This window comes from Dama dama, chromosome 30 (genome assembly GCF_033118175.1).
Source record: "Dama dama isolate Ldn47 chromosome 30, ASM3311817v1, whole genome shotgun sequence".
Classification (NCBI taxonomy): domain Eukaryota; kingdom Metazoa; phylum Chordata; class Mammalia; order Artiodactyla; family Cervidae; genus Dama; species Dama dama.
The window spans coordinates 23,245,645-23,265,541 of record NC_083710.1 but is presented as its reverse complement, the minus strand read 5'-3'; the positions used below and the strand labels follow the sequence as shown (position 1 = coordinate 23,265,541).

Sequence of the window (19,897 nt, the reverse complement as noted above, 5' to 3'; positions counted from 1 at the left end):
TTTTCTCCGTCCTGGGCGCGCGGGGACAAGCTTGGGGCTCTTCTAAATCGGCTCCCGTTCCCCAGCCATATTTGCCTCTGTCAGCTCATCTCTAAAGATAATGTTGAAGTGGTGGGGGGGCACAATTTTAAAGATACAGCACCCCAGGACCCCTGAGCGTACAGTGAAACCGGCCAAGCTCGCGCATCCCTCAGTTATCAGGACACACAAGCAGGGCTTTGCAAACGAAAAATCCTCCCACGCGCAGGCGCGCGCCGCCCCCGGCCGCACGCCACGCCTCTGGCCCCGCCCTCACCGCCGTAGCCCCGCCCCCAGCTCGCCCCGCCCCGCAGTCTTCCGTATCTTCCGCCCAGGCAGGCTTCTCCTCATCCTGCGCTGCGCCCTCCCGGCGTGGGGCGTCGCGGTACCCGCCTCCGCGCTGCGCACAGACACCCCCACACCCTCGCCGCACCTACTCCGGCGCTCCGGCGCGGGCGGGAGGCGGAGCGGAGGGGTCGGGGGCGGTGTCGCCTCAGCCCAGGAGCTGCAGGTGGCGGGGGCGGCGGCGCTGGAGGTCCCCGAGATATGGCCGCCTCGGTGTTCTGCTGCCTGCGGTGCTGCAGAGATGGCGGGACGGGCCACATCCCTCTGAAGGAGATGCCGGCCGTGCAGCTGGACACGCAGCACATGGGTAAGGGCCCCCCCTTCCCCAGACCCAACGGCCCACCCCGGGTCGGGCGCGGCGGGTCGGGGGGCAGCCGGGGGCGTCTCGAGGAGCCCCGCACGCGGCCGGGCCCCGCCGGGCTCCGGGCGTCGTCCCCTGCCCCTCGCCCTGCGACGCTGCGGAAGACCCGGGTCGGCGTCGCGGATCTCCTCCGGACTCCGGCCGACCGCACCTTGGCCTGGTTCTGTGTTCAGGCAGCCCGGTCCGCTCCTGTCTCGGGGAGATACAGACGTGTGGACCTTCGCGTTCCCACAGGAATCTCCTCGGGGCCGCCGCCTCCCGAGACTCGTCGGACGTCCCCGGCGAGGGGCGCGGGGGCGATTTGGTGCTCCTATCCCGCCGTCGAGCCTCAGTGACATACGCACATGTTGAGAACACTTAGCTGTCCTCGCTCCTTCCTCTGCCCTGACAGCTTTCTATTAGCCCGTCAATTATCGGTTGTTTCCTCTCATCTCCTAAACTGAAGACAAGACAAGTTGCAAAAGCCTAAAGTCACAGCTTAGCTCAGGACATGTCATTTCAACAGAAACCTCCCTTGTGCGGCTCCTCCTGAGTCATGCTTAGAGGTGGTGTAATTTCACCTGGCTGGCTTCTTCCTAGCAGGTCAGGCTATTGCAGAAATAGCGCGTTGCTTCTTCCCATCTACCGTTTTTCCTTTCTATTCAAATAAGCCTGTAGCTTCTCTAACATTCTCCTCCTCCCCTCTATAGCCTCTCGCCACCTTATTATTCCCTTCTTAGACTTGTCCCGTGTAGTTGCATGCTTCTGGAGTGTGGTTGTAGGAGACGACATTTCCCACTGTAATTATTTCAGAGTACTGTCTTTTTGCCAAATTATTCTCTTCTAAATATACATCTGCACTTTTAGTTTTTCCCATATCTCTTTTTGACTAAACGACAGTGCATTGAAATAACAAAGGGAATTCTTAAATATTTGTAGCAAAACCCTCTCATGCCCAGATTCTTTATACTCTGAAAACACTCTGCTCATTGTATTTTTCTTTTTTTCACATTTCTATAGCATGTACTAAATAACAAATGTGATAATTGTTTACCACTTTGTATGTGGGTTTTTACTTTTCATTCTTAGATCTCCCAAGTGTAATATAGAACCCCAATACATAAATATGTATGTAAGTGTACGTATATCTCCTTGAATTATTTCTTATTCGTCATCACTTATAGACAGATGTTCAAATTCTGTGATTTCCCTCAGGAAATGTTTCCATTTCATGTATTCATTCACTCAGCTGATATTTATTGAGTGACTGTCAGATGGCAGGCATTGTTTTATATGCTAGGAACATAGTAAAGGAAAACCACACATAGTTTCTGGAGGTTATGATCAGCTTTAGTTCTTTCTATCTCTACTGCCAAACTCCTGAATTACTACAATCTACTCTTTAAATTATTTGTTTTCTCTGGTCTCTTCTCCATGAAGAGCTGGTTACTGGTACTTGTTCCACTATGTTCTCCTTTTTCCAAAGCTGCCCCGCATCTTTCAGTAGAGTAATATCATCCCCTGATTTTCTTGCTTCGTGGAAACTTTTTCTTAACCTGTCTTCCAAAAACTTCAAATTCTTCAATCACAGGAAAAGTCTGATTTTAGAAAACAAATAATATAAGAGGAGAGGCTTATCAAGTTAGGAATAGGTTTCAAGCATGAATTGATCTTAAGTTGAAATAGGAGAAGCCCACCGAGTGAGTATGCATGTATTTGGATATGTTAAAGGTTAATATGATTGCCTTTTTTTTTTTTTTTAATCTATACGTTTTATATGCAAATGAGTGTTGCCTCTTTCAAAGTTGTCGCTTATATTGGTAATGTTACATCACCTAAGGTGATTTGGAGTTCCTCTTGGGATTTTCTGTTGTGTAGTTTTTATAAATATCTTCTTTTTTACCACAACATATTTAATTGTGATTTGGTTTTTTAGAAATATAGAACTTCCATGGTGGCTCGGGTGGTAAAGAATCTACCTGCAGTGTGGGAGACCCGTGTTCGATGCCTGGGTCAGGAAGATCCCCTGGAGAAGGAAATGGCAGCCCACTCCAATATTCTTGCCCGGAGAATCCTATGGACAGAGGAGCCTTGTGGGCTACAGTCAGTGGGGTTACAAAGAGTTGGACACGACTGAGTGACTAATACTTTTTAGAAATGAATGTCTTCCAAGGTAGCTTCCTTGAAAGGGATGTTATTCATTTAGAACTGTCTAATGCTTTTTAAAAAATACTCTTTGGCTATGTTTATATATTTTCTGACTGTACTCAAATTTGCCTTGACTTTCTAAACAATCTTGATAATAAAACTGTAGAAATCACACACATCCAAATGTCCTTATACTTTAAAGAGAAATAGAATAGGCTTGAAATAATTCCTTAATGATTCATAAACACTCTAGAATGTTCTCTGAATATATCCATCTTTCTGTATAAAACATCTCAGCACCTAACAGAATGCCTTGGAGATAAGAAATGATTTTGAAGTAAGATCATAAGATGCATATTCAGATTTGGTTCTTTGGCTCCAACTCAGAGTTACATGTAAGAACCATAGAGTATGGCTGGGCTTAAGAAAATACCATTTATTTTCATAATTCTTGAAATGTTTTTTCACTTAGGGTGCTTTCAGTTACAAGCAGTAAAACCTACAACTCAAAAATTGTTGAAGAATGAAGGAAATTCATTGGTTTGTGTAAATTTAAAAAGTAAAACGCAGCACTAGCTTCAGAAAAGACAGTGCTGCCAGGGACTGGGCTCCTTTTGTCTGTGTCCCCCATCAGCTGTTGCTTACTCCTGGAGGCTGGCGTCCGTGACGACTTGCAGCCTCTCCCTGTACTAGAGGCTTCCTCGTTGGAATCCAGCAAGAGCGAGAGAATCTTGATCCCTTCATTCTCGCTGCAAAAGTGCTGAGACTCTCTCTGATGGTAGTGGCTTAGGTCACATAACCGTTTTTCACTTGGTCACTGTGGCCAAGAAATGTGGAATGCACTGATTGACTTAACCCAGGTCAAAGCTGTACCCCTGGAGCCAGAGATTGAGTCAGCTTCCTTGGAACTGTTTTGATCTCCAGAGAGAAGTTTGTTGGGAAAGAGAAAACAGATGCTCCATGTCCACGACAAAGTACTTAGCAGAGCATATTCATTCATTTCCATATCAGTTATTTGTCAAGCTTCTGCTGGATGCCAAGCTCTCCATGGTCTTTGCCATTAAGGAGGAGCTGGGCCCTGGTTGCTCTCCAGCAACTGCTGGAGATCTGTGAGGCAGCTAGATGTAAATTATGTATTAAGACACGTTCCCAGAATTTGCAGTTTAGCATTTTGTAATTAAAAAAAAAAGAATGCTAATGAATTTTTAATAATCATATAATAGGATCCTGTAGGCTTCCCCGATGGCTCAGTGTGTAAAGAATCCAATTTACAATGCAGGAAACACAGGACAAGCAGGTTCAATCCCTGGGTTGGGAAGATCCCCTGGAGGAGGAAATAGCCACGCATTCCAGTATTCTTGTCTGGAAAATTACATGGACAGAGGAGCTTGGTGGGCTGCAGTCCCTGGAACTGAGCACACACATAGTGCAATACGAAGGATCTTAGTTTTACCTTCTATAAGAGTGTCTTTAATCAGCCCATTTAGAATTGTGGTAAAGTCTTGAGAATTTGGTATTTCTCATATGTATTTGTCCCAAATAATTTTTTGTTTAAGTATGAATTCAACAGTGAGTTGAGAGACCTGCCTTTCTGTTAGTACATTTGTTACTATTTTCTAGTTTTATTTTACCCCCTCTGGAAAGAGGAGTTCCGTACAGTTCTCATAGCCAGGTCTGCTTGGTTTGTAAACTTATTAGCAGAGAAGTTACACTGATTACAGATCTTGGGAGTCTGTCACGGGATAGTTATGGGATATTTCTTACAGATAAGCATTTTGTTAAATTTCTTGATGTTCTCTGATAATGCTTTCCTAAATCAGTGTTTGGGAAAGAATTGGTACTGGAGTCACATGATCAAGAGATTGTTTTTCTCACTCTCATATATCAAATGTTATTTGAACTAAACCAAGATTTTCCATGAGAATAAAATGAATTTAATGATGTTGAAACCTTGTTTACATCTTTCCAATGTGATTAACAGCAGCTATCTTACAGATATCTTTAAGATCCTAAAATTGGCATTTTTCCATGTCCGCTACTTCAAGAACATAGATGTATGTCCCTTTCCACGGTTCATTACTCTCCAGTTCTTACTTGACCAATGCACTTGCCTAAGACCTTGTACATACATTCATTCAGCTTTTACCAGGTTGTTTTGTTTGGATTGAACTGAAAATTGTACTAATTTCCCAGCTTCTTTTAAGTGTTTATGTTTTTATTAAATCGAGATTTATGAAGTCATCAAATTGATTCACTGGCTAAAATGGAAGAAAGTCTACTTCAGGGAATTCCCTGGTGGCCTAGTGGTTAGGATTGTGGGCTTTCACTGAGGTGGACCCAGGGTTCAGGGAACCAAGATCCCACAAGCCACACAGCACAGCCAAAAACAAAAAGAAAGTCTACTTCTACCTTAAAAGTGTTTAAAATATTCAGTATGTATATAAAAAAAATTCAGTATAATTCAAAATTACTGTTTATTTGAAACTATCTAATTAAACAAAATTTCTAGCCACAAATTAAATATAAATGTTCTCCCAGAAAAAAGTGAATTAAATATTTTAAATAATTTATCATTATTTCATATTTCGAAGTATATATAGTCTCCCTATTTTTTGGAGACTAAGAGTTTAAAGTGAAATAGAAATTAACCTTGAGGGACTTCCTTAGTAGTCCAGGGGTTCGCAGCCCACCCGGCAATGCAGGGGACACAGGTTCCGTCCCTGGTCAGGGAGCTAAGATCCCACATGCCTTGGAGCAACTAAGTCTGTGGGCTGCAGTGAAAGATCCCATGTGACGCAGTGAAGATCCGTTGTGCCACAACCAAGTCAAGACTCAACATAGCCAAATAAGTAAACAATAAATCAATAAATACTTTTAAAAAATTAACCTTGATTGTTGGGTAAGAGAACACAAAACTTTACACAGTGTCTGTATTTTTTGTTTAGGAACTGACGTCGTCATTGTAAAAAATGGAAGACGAATATGTGGAACAGGAGGTTGTTTAGCCAGTGCACCTTTACATCAAAACAAAAGCTACTTCGAATTCAAAATCCAGTCCACAGGTTGGTATAATGGTACTTGACTGTTAATACCCTGAATGTGAGGAGGAATCTTCAATATATGGAAAAGATTAATGAGGTAATTAAAAAAAAACACTGAACTCTTACTTAAAGACCTTTTTCACTCACATCTTCTTGTGAGATCCTGGTTTCATTCGTTAATTTAGTTATATTAAGTTCAGTTTTCTCATCTATAAAATGGATTACAGGAGCCACCCTTCCCGCTTCACAGGAGCTGTATGTATGAAAGTGTTTTAACAACAGGATGTACTGGTTCCGTTAAACACACAAGCCTTGTTACTAAGTGGTTAATGATTAGCAGGAGCCAGATGAACCCGGGGAAGGAAATGGCAACCCACTCCAGTACTCTTGCCTGGAAAATCCCATGGACGGAGGAGCCTGGTAGGCTGCAGTCCATGGAATCTCGAAGAGTCAGACATGACTGAGCGACTTCACTTTCACTTTCATGCATTGGAGGAGTCAATGGCAACCCACTCCAGTGTTCTTGCCTGGAGAATCCCAGGGATGGTGGAGCCTGGTGGGCTGCCGTATATGGGGTCGCACAGAGTCGGACACGACTGAAGTGACTTAGCAGCAGCAGATGAACCATTTCATTTGGTCACGTGTGTAAGGTGTAGTCTCTTGCTTTTTTATCTTAGGATAAAATTAATCTTATGATCCTGAGCTTTTCTCTTAACTCTTGTGAAGATTCCCTGATACAGTGTCTTCTGAAGCGATTGGCAGATTTAGAATTTTGGTAAAGGCTAAAGTCTCTAAAATTTTTTGAATATGTACACCTGAAACGAACACAATACTGTAAATGAACTATGCTTCAATTAAAATTTTAAAAAAATTTTTTAAATTATGAAGTTTCTTGACTTGTATGGCAGTTCTACATGAGTATTATAATAGTTACTATTAGTTAACTTGTGGCAGTTTTCAACAAGGGGAGATTTTTTTAAGACTTTCTTAGAAAGAAACTTGTAGTAAATTATGGCGTGAGTAATATAGGTGCAGAACAGGGAAACGAGAGAGGAGTAAATTAATTCTGCTCTTACATGAAAGACATAAAATATCCCTCTGGGACTTGTTTTTTAAGTTGTTTTAAATACTGATTTTTCTTAAGTGTGTAAAATAAATATAAATCTGTCCTCTATTCCATTCTTTTGTAAGTTAACTCACTGGCTGCAAAATGTCTCTGGTTACTATAATTTTCTCAAGCATAACATACCTTTTCTCAAGAGAAATGAATATTTCCTTGAGTCTTAAATGTAATACAGATTTTTTGGTGGATTTTCTGTAAAGGATGCTATCCTCAAAGATATTTCTAGAATAAGTGTATTTTTGGAGTTTGTAGCAATGATCCTTCAATGAAAGCATCAGGCAGTGTGCCAAAGGGTATCACAGTGCACAGTTCTTTAGGAGAAGGGGACTCTGTAACCCTGTCTAGAACTGTTGTCACATGAAATTAGTATCATCCCCTACTGTCACTCTTGTCTCACCTTGGAGGATAAATTATATAATCAAATTATTTAGGAAGCCAAGACAGTGAAGTCCAGACATGCAGCTTTCTGATGGCCTGACTCAATCCAGAAAATATTGATTGACAACATGGTCTTCAAGCATTTTTTAGAATTTCCCCTGATTTTGATAAAAACTGAGAAGGAAACAGTTTGAGATATAATCAGGAGCTCTACGTATTCTGTTAGACTGATAAAGAAGAGAGCTGGTCTCTTTAAAAGTCAGCTTACACCAAAAGGTTTTAAACTCATGCACTTAAGGTATTAGATAAGAAAATGATTTTACATTTTATCATTAATTTTCTCCTCTCCATAGTATTGATCAGGTCATATGTTATTGGTCACATATTACAGATGCAAAAACTAAAGAAGTAATTTCCTACTTCTCAGAGGTGGTGCTTGAAATAGAACCCCAGGCTATTTAAATTCAATGTGTGGCTTTTTAGTAATCTTTTCGGGGAATAATAATAATAGTAATGACAACAGTTAGCATCTTTTAAAAAATACTTCCTCTGTGCTTTACTTATCCATTAAAAAAAAAATACAGTGTTCCAATTGTTTTACTTGGATGATCTTGCTGTATCTTCTGCTAACTTTAAGAGGCGAATACTGCTAGACTCCACAGTTCACAGGTGAGGAACAGAGGTTATGTAACTTGCCCAAGATGACAGCACAAGCAGGATTTAAACCAGGCAGTACAAACCCAGGGCCACTCTTATCTCCCAGGCTGTACTACATCTGCAGAGATGTAGTACATCATTTGCAAACTACTTAAAAAAATTTTTTTTTAAGATTAACAAAAAATAATTTAATGATAATATGCCACTTTCTTTATGAACAATTTACACTCTCTTTTAAAACAACTCCTTTCATATTTGTATTCTTCAGATTTGGGGAACATTTAAATTATTATATTTTTTAGGAATCTGGGGTATTGGCGTTGCAACTCAGAAAGTTAACTTGAATCAGATCCCCCTTGGCCGAGATGTACACAGTCTGGTGATGAGAAATGATGGAGCCCTATACCACAACAACGAGGAGAAAAACAGGCTGCCGGCAAACAGCCTTCCACAGGAGGGAGACGTGGTGGTGAGTGTCCTTGTGGACTTGTTTTCCACTGTCAATTATTCAGCTTGAACTGCTTTTAGTATTTCTAGTTTTGCCTGGGAGCTTGTGGTCCAAATTCCAGGGCACCGGGATTGGATCTAATGAGGTCGTTCATTTTCCAACGAGAGCCCTTGATGTAGATGCTTCTGTCTTACCTAAATGCCTTCTTTCTAGAGCTGCACTGGCCAGGAAAATCACCATGAGCCCTTATTTCCATTTAGGAGAGTTTGTGACTGGTTGGTTACTAGTCAACATCTCCTGCCACTCTCACATAAAAGAAACCTTGGCCCACAATTTTAAAAGAACACTGACCCTTACGTTAGAAAAGATTAGGTATTTTTGCAGCTGGCGATCTCCCATTTATTACTTAATTTGTTATGAACTTCTATTAAAGAATTACAGCATTTTTATCAGCAGTGTTGGTCCTCCTTAAACTTAGCCTGGTTAAACTTCCTTCACTTTCAGAACTCTTTCAAGAACTGACTCAAAATCCTAAGGCTTGACTGTGGAAAAGTTTTTTTGGGGAAAGCAGGGGATAGAAGGAGTTACATATTATGAAGGCTTCTCAGTTTTTATTTCCAATTAGATATATTCAAGTCTTTGCCAAAGCCATCCTATTGAAAATGTAATCCAGAGATCCCTTTCTGTCTTTTTCAGATACTTCTCACAGTGTTTTCCAAGAACCTTATACATTGAATTCAGGCCATTAGCTGTTGAGAACAGAGTTCTTGGGTCTCCTTTAGCAAGAGTGTCATTATACACAGTCTTGGGTTCCTGGCTCTTGTACCAAGTTGAAAGGAATCTAAAGAATGAGAGTTTCTAATAATTAGATAACAGATGAGGTAAATCCAGGTTACTGAATTAAAGAAGTATACACTATTTGGGAGAAGGTGAAAAATGATGAGGAAATGAAAGCTTTTGACTATGGTCTGATCTTTCTTCTCTTCAGTTTAAAAAAAAATTGTGAAGAACAGTTTTTAAATAGGTAAATTATTGAAAGTGTTTTTTTCCCCCAAATTAACTAAAGAAAACAAGAAAACCAAAGGCATAAACCATTTTTAAAATCTGCTTTTCCTCGTTCTTCCTTTTAAATAGTTGGTTCTGTTTATAGATCATTGCCAGATGCCCATAATGTGGAACACCCTATCCAAGGGGTTATTTCATGAAAGAAAATCTTGAAGTCAAGTTGATGCTGTCAGCCTGCTTATACTAAAAAATGAAATTCAAACATAAAGGATAATCAGGGAAACTCCCCGGTGGTTAGGACTCCGTGCTTCCACTGCAGAGGGCACGGGTTCCATCCTTGGTCAGGGAACTAAGATCCCATGTACCTCACGGTGAGACCAAAAAAAGAAGAAGAAAGGATAATCAGTAACAGAAGTTTTTCTTTGTTGGTGTACTGAACTTGTACTGTGTGTCATTCTTTCCCTCCTATCTCATTCCTTAACATGATTGGTACTTCATATTGACAGATTTAAGAATGTCATTTTTAGTCTGTCAGCATTACTAAATTAGACTTTGAGTTTTTATGCCCATTCTGATAAAAGGAGAGCTCAAAAAAGATGAAATATGAGCAGAATCCTGAAAAGTAAAGCGTTATCCCACACTAATAGCTGTATCTTCCTAGTTCAAACACTTGCAAACAAATTTCACCAAATTGCTGACAATAGCATAGGAAAACTGAAATGAATTATAAGACAGTAAAAACATTCTTACATGTGTAGAATTTCAGTCACATACCATTCTCTGAGGAAAAAAATCAAGAAAAATAAGCTTTCAACATCCAACCAAATGATTATGTTTATGTAATAACCATACAGAATCAGCAGGGCCTACTGCAGCACCAAGCAGGCACACCTGAGGCAGCTTATGCTTATTTGTTCCTTTTGTATATAGTTTTGAAAAGTACAGATTACATTTTAAAATTGCAGTTTTCGGTTTAATTTCAGAGAAGGTGAAATAGGTCATACTATTATTACCATTTTACAGACCAGAAGTTAAGTAATTTCTTATTCAGAGTGACCCCAGGATTACAGTCTAATTTCAGAGTCTGTTCACCAAACCTGCAAATAATTATTGATAAATCCTTAGCACATACCAGGTTTTTGGTATCATTATGAGAGAATCAAACCTAGTATCTAGAACAGATAAAAGGACAGATTAAGGGAATTCCCTGGCAGTCCAGTGGTTAGAACTCCATGCTTCCACTGCAGAGGGCGCTGGTTCAGCCCTGGTCACAGAACTAAGATCCTGCGGTGTGGTTTCTCACATCCTTCCTCACTTCTTTCTTTGGTATTTTTGTTGTCTAGTCGCTAAATTGTGTCTGACTCTTTGCGACCCCATGGACTGTAGCCTGCCAGGCTCCTCGGTCCATGGGATTTTCCAGGCAAGAATACTGGAGCACATTGCAGTCTCCTTCTCCAGGGGATCTTTGATACTGGGTATTTGGTATTGTCCCCTGGAGAAGGGAAAGGCTACCCACTCCAGTATTCTGGCCTGGAGAATTCCATGGACTGTATAGTCCATGGGATTGCAGAGAGTCTCACCCCCTCACTCACCCACTCCCTCACTGGAGGGTGGGGTTGAGAACTTGCAGTAGGTTATGCTGCCACCAGGTGGGGAGGGCGCCCAGATCATAACCTGTTAGCCTGAACTGCTGGGTCTCCAGTAATCCTGTAAAGAGGGTTACATGCTGCTTTTTATGTAATCGTGTTTTTTAAATGAAAACAGATTTCTTCACTAAAAAGCGAATCCTGGCAATCACTTTATTATTATATTTATATTATATTTAAATACATAAACTGAAATAAAGCAAAAGCAGTTTTGTTTATCTTTCTCAGTGTTTAGTCTAACCGTGGCTTTGCTAAGATTTGAGGAGAATCTTTTATAGCACTTAACATGTTGACTTATCTGGGCCTTTGCTGTCTTAACTGGAACGTGAAGGATTTAAGACTAGATCATCTGTAAGGTCTTTTTCTACCTATAAAAGCTTTTAGGTTTATATAATTTATCCACAGTCAGAAATCCTTCAAGTGGTTGCTTCTTGATCTATGATGATTTCTCTATTGAGAGGTCTCTGCTGTCATTCTTCAAAGGAAAGCTTTCCGTCTTCAGCTAGTAAATACCGTACACAGTTTTAAAGAGAGTTTGAAAAGTGTAAAAGTCCTTACAAGCTTTGAATTGTGTAGCAATTAAGAATATGTTTTCCAAAGCCATACTGTATCAGTTTAAACTCCAGCTCTGCCACTTCCTAACTTTGCATCCTTAAATAAGTTATTTAACCTCCCTGCTTTAGCTGCCTCATCTGTAAAATGGAGATAATAAAAATACCTAGGATTAAATGAGTAAATATGAAGTGTCTAGTGTTTGGTACATAATACAGATTGTTTTCCAGAATGTCAATAATAATAATTATAATTTTGTGCCACTAATAATATACAAAGTAATATATTTTTATTTTGCTGTCTTCTTAAAGTCTTTTGAGCTGTTGTTTTTCTGTTTTCCCCTTGATACTAATTACCAGTTATATGCAGTTGTAAATACCCACCTTACCTTAGTAATACGTTCACATATATGAAACCAAGGTAAAGAGATAGAGAAATATATTAATTTCTTTTTGAAAATAAATTGTATAAAGACAGTTCACCACAACTGAAAACAATGATAAGTAAGAATCCCTAATGGTGAAAATTTCACTGTTTTCCCCCTTTGTTATCAAATTCTACATAAAGCAGTGTTTTCTATGTGAGTACAAAAGGTCTCTCTGTTTACAGTATATAGTACTTATATCATCTTAATATTAAAAACATAAAACCCAGATTATTTGAATAGAATACTAGGATTTAGTTTTACCCCTCAAATGTGGACTCATGGGATTTTACCTTTCCCCTTCCCCCACATAATCACCACTACTTTTTTTTAAGCTCAATTCAAATAGAAAAAATCTGTTATGATCTTTTGCTTAGTTTTTTGTTTCCATGCTCCCCAGTTAGTGCTTTCTGACTGTTCAGGTTTTTATGGAACATATATATTTTCCCTCTTTTTAATATTTACTTTGCTTCCTAGGGTATTACATATGACCATGTAGAATTAAATGTGTATTTGAATGGAAAAAACATGCATTGTCCAGCATCAGGTATACGAGGGACAGTGTATCCAGTTGTTTATGGTAAGCAAAAATATTTTTAAACATTATTAAATGTATGTTAACTTTTGCTTGACATTTTCATTAACTTTGTAACTATCATTCAGAAGGCTAGACAAATTCATAAGAACCTTTGTATATGGAGTATACTCAGTAGGTTATCACAATCCCTCTTTGCAGGACTAAAGAAAGTTTTTATTTCCTTTGTATTTAAAAAATAAACTTGCTAAATACAATGATTATTCTTAAATATGCAATAGTCATATTCCCTTTTAGATCATATAGTCTTATATTCCAGAAAGTTTTAAAAACTTTACAGAATTTACAAAAAGGTGTTCCTGTCAGTTGTTAGAAAGGGTTACATGAACAGAAAATGTAATTGTAAAGAATATTTTGAAAGTAGGGATGGGAATTCCATGTAGAGTGAGCATTGGTTACCTTTACAAAATCACCTAAATGTTAAAACTCTTCTGAGAAAAATTATGACTTAGAATGGTTTCATATTGATTGTTTCGCTTTTGATAGCCATGTATGTGTAAGGATAGTTTCTGTACAAGTATACCTCCAAGAGCTGGGTTACTTAGAGATGACTCTGTACCCCTCAGTTACTTTTATTTTATTACAGAAAATTCCAAATGTGTAGAAGTAACCAGAATAGAATAATGAACCCTCATGTACCCATTACTTAACTTCAAACAATCGTCAGCTAATAGCCAGACAAGTTTCATCTCCTCACTACAGCCCTCTGTTCTTCACCTCCCCTTCTTATATTGTTTTGAGGCAAATGCCAGACATTATACCATTTTATTCTAAAATATTTCATATGTATCCCTAAAAAATAAGGTGTCTCTCTTTATAGGAAACATACATAAGTACAGTGCCTTTATCACTCTCTTCATTTTTTATGTTATCAACTTTAAATCAACAAGTGTATGATTTTTCTACCTGTGGTATTAGTGGATCACAAAACATTTTCTCATTTAATTACTTTAAATAATTAAGGATTTGAACCATAGCAAAAACTAATTGTTAACTTTTTTATAGTAACTTACCAGAAAAGTAACAGACTTTGTTCAGGATGGCAGAAAAGTATACAGTAGCCAATATAAAATATTTAATAATTTGATATAACAACCAAAGCCTGTGCCTTAAAGTTTTCATTTATTTTCTTTTTCCCTAAATACTACTTTTCAGTGCTTCTACCTTCTTTGTCTTTGAATATCTTTGCATGAAAGGTGTATTTTTAAACTTGATACAAGTTAGTTTGCTTGTAGTGTTTGGTAACCCTAAAAGTAATGTCTTTGTTTACTTAAATAAATGGAAATATAGCTTAATATTTGAAATAGTTTGAGAAATGAAATAAATATCAGTAAAATTTTAGACTGAGTTACACAAATGAAGATAGCAAACGAGATTTTTATTCTAATTGTTCTTTGACTTGGCAGTATTTTTAATGCAGTGAAGTTTATGTAGTAATATATTTTATAAATTGATATTGATAAATCAGTCCAATTAAATCAGATATTTGAATAGCCAGATACTATCAAAGATAAAAATAGAATTCAAATTCCCTTACCCTTTGCCTTCTATCCTATCCCCAATCCTAATTCTTTCCAGTTGTTCATACTGTCAGTTCTTATATTCAACCTGTGGAGAGACAAAACTGAGGAACAGTGAAGAAGAGTGTTGTTCAAAGTTAGGACTTCCAGCTTCATCTAAGTTCTCTGTGTTTTTTTCATCTCTACACTTTCCAGACTCATCAATCTTGAATTCCCTGTTCATTCTCTGTAGATCCATCTTCCTCTTGATAGAGAAACAGTCCACCATGGTGAACTCCAGCTTCCCTCCCCCACCTCCTAACGGTTTTCTCTTCTAATCTTGTCTCCTTCCCATCCCATCTTAGAGGAAGTGGTGTCCTTCATGTTCCAAAAACTCAGTCTAGATTTCAAACTTCCCAATTCTGGGACTTTATTGTCAGTTATTTCATCTGTATGTCATGTCATCAACCTCATTCTTCAATGCCTGTAAACATTCTAAATCATTCTTATTCCAAAATACCCTCCCTTAAACTTGTACCCCTCACCAGGCCTGGGTTTACCCTTCTCTATATGGCTGCGTTTCCTATAAAATAGCTTCTGTCTCTGTTTATATTGTATCTTCAACTACTGTGGCTGCCTTTACCACTGCTTCACTGAAACCACCTCTGTTAAAAAATCACTAGTGATTTCATGAATGTCTCATCCAGTGCTTAACTTTTTTCCTGCATTGATAATGAAATATAAACTATTTAGTAAAGTGCATTAAACATATATATGCAACTTAACAAGTAGCTATAAAGTGAAACCCACATCATCACTATAGTCAAGATAATGAACATATTTGTCACCCCTAAGTTTCCTCCTGCCGCCTTGCCATGCATTCTGCTCACCTCTCTCCACCCCACCCCACCTTGTAGCCACTGTCTGCTTTCTGTCACTACAGATTATCTTAGGTTTTTAGAGTATTGTATAAATAGAAGCATACAATTTGTATTTTTTTAATCTGGCTTCTTTTACTCAGTGTAGTTAAGACTGATCCATGTTGTAACATGTATCAGGAATTCATTCATTTTTGTTACCAAGTAGTATAGTTCATTGTGTGGATATATCACAATTGATTTTTACCTTCACCTGTTATTGGATATATAGGTTGTCTCCAGTTTTGGGCCATTACAAATAAAGCTGCTATGAACATTGATGTGCAAGTCTTTGTGTGGATATATGCATTCATTTCTCTTGGATAAATACTGTTTAAAAAAAAAAAAAACATGTAGAAGCTGAATAAGGCCTGCAGGCTAATTAACAGTATTCTATCAGTGTTAGTTTCCTGGTTTGGACATTGTACTGTAGTGGTGTGAGATGTTACCACTGGGGGAAGCTGGACGAAGATTACCCGGGACCTTCTGTATTGTTTTTGCTACTCTTTGTGAATCTATCCTTTTTTAATAAAATATTTTTTAAGAGGTAGTTTATCTTAATGTATAAAATTGAGGAAATACAGGTAGGTAAATAAGGAAAAATTCAAATTACGTGTATTTACATCATCTAGAAATAATCATAATATTTTGATGTATTTCCGTTCAGTGTTCTTGACAGATTTTATTCTTCACTGTGGCTGTTTTTACCCAATAGGATCATGTTTTGTAACCTGGATAGCAGATGTGTTTCTTCTTCTTGCGAATTAATTTTATTAATTAATTGTGGAAACAGTTTATAAGTATGTACTCATTCAATTTAAGGTGTTTGCTTCTAATTTATTTTTTTTCTTTTTCTGTCTCTAGTTGATGACAGTGCAATTTTGGATTGCCAGTTCAGTGAATTTTATCATACTCCTCCACCTGGTTTTGAAAAGATATTATTTGAACAGCAGATCTTCTGAATGTATTTGGTTTTGAAACTTGTATTTCTAAACTGTTGAAAGTGTTTACCATTTAATAAAGCTTTACCTGACGTATAGATGAAAATATATTCTTAAAAATATGCTTGTTAGTATTGTCTAAGGAACCAGTAAATACACTATACCACCCTGAAGTTGTGATTTAAAATACTTAGGTTTTGTGATATGAAATCAGCATTTGGGGCGGTTTATTTTAACTCTTATTTAAATAAATATAACTGTGGGTTTAATTAACAGTATTAAATGGAAATATGTATATAGATATTTAAAAGGGAGTCTTTCTTAATGTAAAATATTTGTATTGATAGAGACAGAGTCGGGTGGGTTTTTTGGTCATTCTGATGTTTAGACCTCATTAACTGTTTTAAGTCTGCAGTCCAATAATTTTGTGTCTCAGTGTCTTTTTTTATATAGTGTATAACAAAGTAACAAATTTATATTATTGGCAACTTCAGTTTTGGCAATTTAGTTACCGTAAAATGTACCACTTTAAAAATGTTAACTGCTTGTTTTGTTTGTATGCTGTTGTTTTTAATTTTCTTTGTGAAAGAAGATAAATGTGATAGTAATTATTGGAGCATTTTGTTGAAGACCATCATGCTGTGTTACTTCAATACCTGTGTAAGTAGTGGTTGACTGGTGACATAGTGTACACAGCAGACATTTAGAATAGTATGATGCCTTCAGTTTAAATGGAAATGAGATTTTTCTTTTAAGGATTTTAATTTAAATGTGCATTTTTCTGTAAGGAATAAAATAATAGTAATTAAGGACTATTCAGTACTATGTTAAATACATGTTCTTCCTGTTTTGTTTAATTATACTGTAAATTCACTTTGCCCTTGATTATTTCAGAAGTTAGAAATAAGTGAATCTTCTCCATGACCCTGACTGAGCCTTTGCTTAGTTTTCAGGAAGAATTGCTATCCTTTAAATACTACCCTACAAAGCTGAACAAATCACTGTCCATATCTTTGGGACAGTCTCCTTTCCAGATAGGCCAGGCCAAGGATGCATGCATTTCGCTCATTTGTCAACATGGGAGGAGTATGTCGTACCAGAAAAACATGGCTTAAGAATCAAAGGAGATCTGAATTGTAGTTTTGCCACCTGATCCCATTATCCCCTCAGGCAATTTCCTCAGTTTTTCTGGATGCAGGTTCCCCATTTATAAAAGGGATAGTCATACCTTGTTGGTAAGATTGTGTAACTGGTTAAGATTACACATGCAAAACACCCTCATCATCATCCGCATGTAATGAATGCAGTGTCCTTGTTGACTGCACTCAATGATTTTCATAGTGTGGCCCTTAGACCAGCAGCATCAGCCTTACCTGACAACTTGTTAGACATGGACATTCAGGCCCCACCCCAAACCCATGGAATCAGAAACTGCTGGGGACGCACCCAGGAATCTGTTGGAACAAGCCCTTGAGATGATTCTGATCCACGCTAAAGATTGAAAACCACTGCTCAGGAGAGAATTCTTTGAGAATGATTGCTTACTATAAATTTTCTAAGGATTTAAGACTATTGTTGACACATAGACAAGAGAATCCTGTACAATATTTATTTATTGTTTATTTGATAAAAATATAACAATTGTTTTTAAAACATAGATATATTTGAGTAACATATTTACATAAATCCCAAATTTAACTCTGTAGATACACAGAATTGAACTAACTTTATGTATTTTTGCCTTTCTGACCTTGTAATTTTAATTAGTAAAGAACATGGCTTTTTCAGAAAGAGATTTAATATAACTACTGCTTGTGTTCTTTATAATATTACCTACCTCCAAATTATTTTTTTAGAGCTAACCTTTTTTTTTTAATGATCATGTTCTTTTCTCAAGACTGTCTTTGCTACCTCTAATCATACTGAATAGGTACAGTACTAAAATTGATAGATGAGTTATGTCCATGACAACAGTTTAATGAAGTTTAGATGTGCTTTTAATCTCTAGCTATCTAATTTCTCCTAGGAAAATTACCTATAACCTCAGTCTTACCTTGAGAAAAACCATCAGATTCATAACGGGGCATCCTACAAAATACTTGAGCAGTACTCTGAAGTGTCATGGTCATCAAAAACAAGGAAAATCAGAGACACTCACACCCCAGGGAGCCTAAGGAAACATAAGTCAATGTAATGTGCGAACCAGGAACAGAAAAGGATATTAGGTAAAAACTAAGGAAATCTAAATACATCATGGACTTTAGTTAATAATGTATCAATATGTTTATTACTTGTAATAGATGAACCATAAAAATGTAAGATGTTATTAATGGGGGAAATTGGAAGAGGGAACATATGGGAACTCTGTTCTACTGTCTCAATTTTTCTGTGAATCTAAATTGTTCCAAAAAATAAAGTCGCTTTAAAAACCTACATTCAGCTAGAAGAAAATTAAAGCCTTTCTTGAAGACAATAGAACATTAGTATGGTATATACTTATAGCATAAGTATTCAGTGATAGCTAAATATAGACATAGATGGGACATAAAACATCCTTGTATTTTAACACACAAAAACCTGCATTTGTTCCTGGCTGAAGAGACTGTCCATTGTCTTGATTCTGTTTTTCACAGAAATCCACTTGTTCACACTGATGTAGCTTTTTATACTCACATTGAAAATTAGTGACTTATTATCCATGTTATTCTTTCAGTGATTTAAACATTGCAAGGGACTTGCAATGGCAGATATGTGAAACAATGAAAATATCATAAAAAGTTTACATTATTAAAAACCAGAAAAAGATACTGGCTTTTAACTGCTGTCAGCTCACTAATTAAGATTATTTGAATATATTTTCCACTTGGATTACAAGCTATTATCATTTGAGAATGATACAAAATATAATTTAAGGCTTTTAAAAATCATTAACAAAAACAGAAACGTGTATGATAGTGTTGCTCACATCTTTATTTTTTCTTTTAGCTGCATGTTTACTTCTTAATGTAAGTCTAGGTGTTGACCAGCAAAAGCATAGCTGAAAATGTGAGTGAAATCTTAGACTATTCTTGATAAGCTACATTAAATCAATAATTTATTTTGATAATGTAAAAACACTAGATACTGTGAGAAGAAAATTTGTAATCAAAACTGTGGAAACTTCCCTGTACTCATAGTGAAAGTGAAAGTCGCTCAGTTGTATCCGACTCTTTGCAACCCTGCGGACTACACAGTCCATGGAATTCTCCAGGCCAGAATACTGGAGTGGGTAGCCTTTCCCTTCTCCAGGGGATCTTCCCAACCCAGGGACTGAACCTAGGTCTCTTGCATTGCAGGCAGATTCTTTACCAGCTGAGCCTTAAGGGAGGCATAGTACTCATAAGTGGAATATAATTAACTACCACTTATATTAATTTCCATTATGTATGCAATCTGATAGAGAAATACTTTGGAGTGAAACGGGCTGTTCTCATGAATGAGTGGAAATATAATAGAATCAATTAATTCTCATTCAGTAGGATATGAATGTCCTTCAACTTGTTCTTTTTAAAACAGGACCAAATTATTGAAATAATCAGTATAAACACAGCAATGTTAGATACAATTAGCAATATAAATGAATCACATACATCCAAGACTTCTACAGAAATCTGAAGGAAAAACTGTCCCAGTATTGGCTGAAATGCATAATCTGTAAGTCCATAGGAATCATTACAATGTAGTCATTCAAAGATTGAATCATTTATGTATTGTGGTTCATAAATCTTAAACGCAATATTCTGTGCCCTCAAGGAACTCTGCTAATTGTAATTCATTCATA

General features: G+C 37.4%; 1 protein-coding gene across 2 annotated transcripts; it reads left to right on the top strand.

Annotated features, from left to right (window-relative positions):
- The first annotated feature begins 368 nt into the window (after positions 1 to 368).
- SPRYD7 (SPRY domain containing 7) lies at positions 369 to 18,510 on the top strand. 2 transcript variants are annotated; one of them, XR_009691220.1, is made up of 6 exons: positions 369 to 670; positions 5,797 to 5,913; positions 8,353 to 8,519; positions 12,603 to 12,705; positions 16,001 to 16,737; positions 18,104 to 18,510. XR_009691220.1 is itself a non-coding variant. In XM_061133040.1 (5 exons), the coding sequence occupies exons 1-5, from the start codon at positions 565 to 567 to the stop codon at positions 16,096 to 16,098; spliced, it is 591 nt and encodes a 196-aa protein (XP_060989023.1). In that variant the 5' UTR covers positions 369 to 564; the 3' UTR covers positions 16,099 to 16,909. The 2 variants fall into 2 exon arrangements, 1 of the variants encoding a protein (XP_060989023.1); XM_061133040.1 differs by lacking the exon at positions 18,104 to 18,510 and having other exon boundaries at positions 16,001 to 16,909.
- Positions 18,511 to 19,897: the final 1,387 nt, after the last annotated feature.

Bases quoted from the DNA above. Each gene is read 5' to 3' on its own strand.
- SPRYD7 (XM_061133040.1), top strand. From the start codon at position 565: ATGGCCGCCTCGGTGTTCTGCTGCCTGCGGTGCTGCAGAGATGGCGGG. The intron at 671-5,796 runs GTAAGGGCCCCC...TTTTTTGTTTAG, and splicing joins GCTGGACACGCAGCACATGG to GAACTGACGTCGTCATTGTA. The intron at 8,520-12,602 runs GTGAGTGTCCTT...TTTGCTTCCTAG, and splicing joins CACAGGAGGGAGACGTGGTG to GGTATTACATATGACCATGT.